At 37.2% G+C, this 6,455-nt stretch overlaps 1 protein-coding gene across 2 annotated transcripts; it reads right to left on the bottom strand.

The window, feature by feature from the left end:
• Positions 1-648: 648 nt before the first annotated feature.
• LOC107800136 (aromatic aminotransferase ISS1) lies at positions 649-5,799 on the bottom strand. Of its 2 annotated transcripts, XM_016623291.2 has the most exons (9): positions 5,606-5,798; positions 5,413-5,460; positions 4,276-4,404; positions 3,996-4,055; positions 3,630-3,786; positions 2,947-3,053; positions 2,760-2,818; positions 1,846-1,954; positions 649-1,319 (listed from the first exon to the last, which is right to left on the bottom strand). In XM_016623291.2, the coding sequence occupies exons 1-9, from the start codon at positions 5,666-5,668 to the stop codon at positions 867-869; spliced, it is 1,185 nt and encodes a 394-aa protein (XP_016478777.1). In that variant the 5' UTR covers positions 5,669-5,798; the 3' UTR covers positions 649-866. The 2 variants fall into 2 exon arrangements, with proteins under 2 accessions (XP_016478777.1, XP_016478778.1); XM_016623292.2 differs by lacking the exon at positions 4,276-4,404 and having other exon boundaries at positions 5,606-5,799.
• Between the last annotated feature and the right edge of the window lie 656 nt (positions 5,800-6,455).

Here is a 6,455-nt window from a genome sequence, read left to right as displayed (position 1 = left end):
TGATATTTATGCATGACAATTTAGTGTTTTACTATTGTTTTGTTATTTTCTTTTTCGTCAAGCACTTTAATAATTAGATATACATATATACTACATATATATTTTTAATATAGCCATGATAGTACAATAAATTGTCTTGAAAAAAAGAAAAAAAACCGCTAGGTCCGCGAAGCCCACGAGCCCGGCCCGTTAAGCACAAGACCATGTGGGCTTAGGCCCGTCACGGGCCGGTTCCACCCATTAGGCCCACGAAGACCGGAACCGCCAGAGCCCGGGACCACGAAGCCCGGGACCGCGAGGCCCGGCCCGTTAGGCCCACTAAGGCCCGGGACAAAATACAGCATTAATTCCAACCTTATATTTCTAGATTACTCGCATGCCTCAGCCACTAGGTCATCCCCTCGGAGAGAGGTGCCATGTTTCAATTGTATATCATAGCACGTCCATCTAAGTGAAAATACCCTGTCCATTAGAAGTCCATTTTTTTTGCTTAGCTAACATCAACCTATAATTAAGTGGAGAACGACAGAGAGACGGGCCGATTATCTACCAAGTTTTGAACCGTGTGCCATTAGACCTCGGCAATTTCTGACAACCTGGTAACTGACCTATATGTATAAATAGTTCCAAGAGACAGGCTCAGAGATATATGAGACACTTCCACTATCCATTTAAGAAAATCAGGTACATATGAGTACATTGTTTGAAACTATACAAATGGCAAGTTTTAACCTGCAGTTCCAATGATCAAGTTGCAAAAGCTGAAAACCCCTTCAATTATTAAGGATTAAAAGTGTCTTTTCCTGTATTGTTGATGACTGGTGTCCAGGAGAACAAGCTGATACTAATTTTTACTCAAGAGAAAATCATGAAACCATTCCACTATTTACCAGTTCTTCCAAACCTTTTCTGAGCCTTTCGGCAGCTACCCGACAGTCCTTTTCGATCAATCCTCCGAAGGAGATCCTAACATAACCTGGACAACCGCTGGAACTTCCGGGGATCAGGACTATTCCATGCCTCTTAGCTAGCCAGTGAACTACTTCGAAGTCGTTTTCGTATTTATCTGGCAGCTTTGCCCACAGGTAAATGGCACCTTCTCCCCCTTTAACAGCTCCCTCTCCCAAAGGAGATAAAGCTTCTAGAAGTAGCTCTCTGTTCTTGACGAGGTCTTTTACTTGATCAGTTACCCACTCTGGTCCCATTTCCATCGAGTAAAGAGCAAGTCGTTGAGAGATTATAGAAGCACAAATAGGTATGTTGTCCTGAACTTTAAGGAGTTGAGCTGCGAGCCCCTCCACTTCCGATGGGTATGCTATCTGCATCCATTAAGACACAGACAGGTATTAGTACTTTGTGAGTTTAGAATCTGGAGTAAATATTCAGTACAAAAGTTCGCAGAGGAATTCACAGCAAAATGTATGGGTTGCAGCCAAAACATGTTGTAAAGCAATTATGTCTCATTTCAATAAGTCTCATCTGTTGGAACAACTTGTCTTTGTTGCGGAAGGAAACTTAAATTTGGTAGTGATTGAGACCAATTTTATACCATACAATCCCAGCAGATTCCTCAGCCAAGCACAAATGACAGCATGCAACAGTATTCTTTAGAAAAGTTAATGACTGGCAAGTCGAGATTAATCAGAGGTGGCGTATTACTGATTTTTAAAATAGATGTGCGAGTAAAGACAAGAGGGAGTTCATGAGACAAGGAGATGCATTTGCGGAAAACAGAGAAAAATCATCTTTCAAACACTATCAAGAGTCGGCCAGCAGAATAATAATCACTTTTTTGCCTGAGAAAATTCTTAGGTCTAAATATAAGTTAGAACAAGCATCACTTACATATCCAACTCTCCATCCCATCATCCCATAAGCTTTAGAGAAGGAAAAGATGTTGACTATGTGGTTTCCTTCTATGCAAACATGTTTCCGATCATCATACATGAAATACCTGCAAATGATTTGCTACATATATATAAGAATATATCATTCAGGAAAAATAATACACCACAAGCAAAGTGTACTGAACAAAGTTACAAGATAAAGAAGGAACAGAGATGATGCTTGACAGAAAAATGCATTCATGGAGGAGCATAGACTCAATAGCAACGTGTCTTAATAATTTAGCTCTCCACAAAGACAACTTTCCAGGCTTATTTGTCATCTAATAATTGAGAACAAATAGCAATAAATGGACGAAAATACAGATAAAAATCCTAGACATGTTCAGTGAAATGTAATGACAAACTGGTCGCGTACTGGACTCTGAAAATTAAGATTCAGATTGATTTCTCTCTCAAACAAATTTAAACCTGATCATTCTGTCACCTCAGCTATTTCCTTTCCTCCTCTTCTTAGCAGTTAAAATTATCATGCAATAGATCCCAGGATAGCATAAATTTTGTTGCCTATCAAATTTAGTGCAGTCTGAAGTTTCCTTACCAAACTAGTCCTAATATACAGCGAACTGTTTGAAACCAACAACCCTAAAATGTTGGATATGTATGTTCAGGTTCACAAAGCATAAATATTCTTCTCACAATGCCAACAAAAACCTATATCGTTGGCTTATATTCACAGTCTCTTACTGGTCTAACCAGAAGTATTCTAGGATCATTCCATTCAACATCACCATCTTTAATTCTAAGACATCATTCGTCATGGACGAGAAAACAAAGTGGCAGCATTCATAAACAGCAGGTTCTCAAATCAATATGAGACTGAAACATTTGTATATGACGAGTAAAGTCACTTACTCATAAGTATTGTCAATTACGAGCCAACATCCCGCCTCTCTACAAATATCAGATATTCTCTATTTGACAAAAAAACAGCCTTTTAATGTTTCAATAAAGTAAAAAATCACAAAAGAATATCTACTGAATTTTGAATAACGGGAAACTTCATTCCATCCATTCATATCTATAAAGATGAGATAAAGACCTTAAGAAGGGACTCGGGGATATATGTTCCTGATGGATTCCCCGGATTAACAACAGTCACAAGTTTTGGGGCTGGTATAGTATTCTTTAGAGTACTCTCCAACCAGTCTGAAAATTGAGAAATCATGGAATATGTTAATGGATACACACTGAAATAAAGAAGGCAGATAATGTTTTGAAACTCTCAAGTTCATTATGCAAAACAGTGGCAATATCCTGGTTAACATTATGCGTCAAAGTGTTCAAACTATAAGTTATGAACAAATAACTAGAAGAGATAGCAAGAAGAATATAAAAATTTGTGCTAGCAGACCATCACGAATGATTTACCCAACTTGCAACAAAAAACACAACCGCTACGTCTGCGGTCTGCAGCAATCTCTTCTCAAGTTGATTTCTACTGAAGTAGTTTTAGATACAGAGTAGAGGAAGTTTGTGAGAAATTTCTAGCAATTGGAAAACAAAATAATTCCTATTACCATATGGATGATTACAATCAATTGCCAAGTGGTCAAATGATAAAGAAAATGCTTGGACACTCAAACTTGGCCATTCAAGCTAGCACAAAAGAGATATATAACACAACATCTAGCATAATCAAGCTTAACGAAAACCAACGGAAGGAAATGTAGTCTTAATAATGGGGAGGATGCCACGAGATGAACATCATATGAAAACACTAACCTGCATCAGGATGGAGTGTCTTTGCATCACCAGGACCCACCAGAATATCGGTAACACCTGTCATCTGGAATGACATGTATGCATTGAAATAGTATGGTGCAAACATAACGACTGAATCACCAGCATCACACAGTGTGAGAACGACGTTTACGAAGGCCTGGAATTATTTAGTAAGGTTCCGTTAGAGATTTCTTAGCAATAGGCATACAACTAGCCTAAAAGTAGTCGCCAACAAAGAACAAATACATGTACACAATTAATTTATCATTAAATGTAGCAGCTCCATTCCACTACAAATGGCTCTTTGACATAGCTCTACTATCTTCATTCAGCTTAAGATAGAACATTAAAGGAGTAATGCCTTACCTGATTAGCGCCAGCAGTAACCATAACTGACGATTTATGTAAGTCATTTTCACGACCCAACTGGAGAAGGCACAAAGAAAGTATTAGACAGCAATGAGTAAAAACCGAAATCCCAATGAATGAACAATATGCAGTTTGAAGAAATGAAATGTGCCCAGTTTCATATGCAGCCATAACTACTGTTTCACTAAGCAAAGTACCCTAAGCCACTCCAATATTTGTTCAACTACCCACCACCTAATAAGATACAAACCAGAGTAATCCAACTGATAAACCACACCTTTTTCGTCAATGCCGCCCTGAGCTCAGGAAGGCCCTCGTCGGCACCATAGCGACTAACTGATGGTTCCCAGATAATTTCTTTCACCTTATTCAGTGCTTGTGCAGGTGGTTGCCAGTACACTACCCCCTAAAAGGCAAAGCAAAGAAAATAAGACGGTACCAAAATGGATAGACAAAAAAGGTATGGTACCAGAATAAGACAGGCTATAATCAGGCAAAACCAACATAATTACTCAATCTAACATAAAAGTGCACCCATGATAGATAATAATTCATTTGTTCCTTTTGTTTACTCTTGGGTGTAGGTTCAGTACACTAGCTTGTCAATAGATTGGTCCTCAGAGATCCTGAGACTACTAGACCTTCCTATACAGCCTAATAATAGAAGGATAACTAAGGGGTAACTAATCTCTCACTGCTGATTATTCTTCTGTATCACTGCATACTTATTGGTTAATGCAAATAAAAAATAGATCAAAAGAATAAAAGTACGATAAGTCATTTCTCCACATGAAAAGGACAAACGGGCATGGAACATACTAGAAAGTAAGTTTCTGCAACCCCAATGATCATGGGAGAAACCCCAGATAATTGCTTTTGCAAAACCAGAATTTCAGGAAATTTAACTTGACTTCGCAAACATCAGAGAAATTTATGGATCAACGTTCCTCCAGTAAAGGCTTAAGAAAGAATGCCGACCTTGTACCAGTAGCGCCACTTATACATATGCTCTTGGCCCATAACCCACCCACCTGCCCCTTTTACCCATTCTGAGCTCAGTGGCCAGTCATAATCTCATATTTGCACATTCAAAACCATCTGGGAATACATCCTTTAAATGGGAGGGAAGTCCAATTGGAATTTTTGTTTTCCATTACCGGCTTATTCTATATGTTAAGCAATTCATATTTCAACTGAAGGATATTAAAATTGATAACCTCAAGAATAAGTTTGGCCAAAATTCCAACACGTCAGACAAGTCAATTTAGTCTAATCAAGATTTAAAGATGATTTATAATCTTAGAACAACAAATCACAGTTCTCAAGTTTTCGAACCTTTCAATTGAGAGTGGAACAATAAAATAAAAATAGCAGAAAACAAGGTACTCTAAAACATTGGAGAAAGTAAACAAACCTGAGCTAGAGAAATACAACCTTCAACACCTCGAACCAATTCTTGTATCTACAAAATTGCAAAACACAAACAAAACCAGCATATCGATTATGAAAAAAATTCAATCTTTATCATCCCATTAATGCACAGAAACCTAAACCAAACAAAAAACAACATATCCAATCTAAGGTCAGGATTCACTTATTCCAATTACCTGAACCATAACTGGTGTATTGGTCAGCACTGCTCTCCTAGCCAAATTCCCAATAGAACCCATTTTCTCTCTCTAAAAAAAATTTAGTAGCAGAACAAAAAGGCCTTTTCCTTTCTGAAAATCTTAGCTTGGAACTTTTGAATATAAAAAGGAATAGTAAGAGATATACAAATTGGATCTTTTTTGTTTAATTAATAATGAGTGAATTTGACTGTAAGAGACAAACTGCAAATAAAAGTGGAGTAGCTGAGCTGGCAAAGCCAAATAGACGGAACACGCTTTTTGTATTTTTCTGTTTCATCCACGTTACTATACCATACCTTACGAATCTCTTTCACTGTAACAAGTTGAATTACTGTCCATTACTTTAGTAGAGAAAATGAAGGAACACTTTCTTTGATTTCTCTCTTTCTTCTTTTATGCTTTTCCTTTTTAATGGTGGTTTTTCTTGACCCAACTGTCAAGTTCTTTGGCAGCTATATCACTTAAATCTCTAATCAAAATTATTTTTGCCAAGTAAATCTGTAATCAAATTCAACCCTAGAAAGTTTACTACTAATTGTATCCTGTTATAAATAGAATTCTATTTAAGCTGAATGTCTATATTTAGAGAGATTCTAGGGTTTATTGCTGGGTGGCTAAGTCAATCTCTCCCTATAAATAGAGGGTTCTAATCCACTGTAATTCATCCCATATCAATAAGAATTCTCTTCTCTCTACTTTTCTCTGCAATACTTTTCTTTTTCTTTTATTGTTTCATAACACGTAAGCTTTGGGATTGAGCATAATAATTGTCAATTGTTCTATGAACTTCCTTCATGATTAAATTCTGGATTTAAGGTAAGTATTT

Source organism: Nicotiana tabacum, chromosome 6 (assembly GCF_000715075.1).
Source record: "Nicotiana tabacum cultivar K326 chromosome 6, ASM71507v2, whole genome shotgun sequence".
NCBI lineage: Eukaryota > Viridiplantae > Streptophyta > Magnoliopsida > Solanales > Solanaceae > Nicotiana > Nicotiana tabacum.
This window is presented reverse-complemented; position numbering and strand designations above follow the sequence as displayed.

What these genes read in the sequence shown, in the direction of transcription:
- LOC107800136 (XM_016623291.2), bottom strand. Translation starts at nt 5,668, where the DNA reads ATGGGTTCTATTGGGAATTTGGCTAGGAGAGCAGTGCTGACCAATACA. An exon ending in TTACTGCTGGCGCTAATCAG is followed by an intron (nt 3,787 to 3,995) that starts GTAAGGCATTAC and finishes AAATAATTCCAG; the next exon opens with GCCTTCGTAAACGTCGTTCT. An exon ending in GACACTCCATCCTGATGCAG is followed by an intron (nt 3,054 to 3,629) that starts GTTAGTGTTTTC and finishes CTCAATTTTCAG; the next exon opens with ACTGGTTGGAGAGTACTCTA.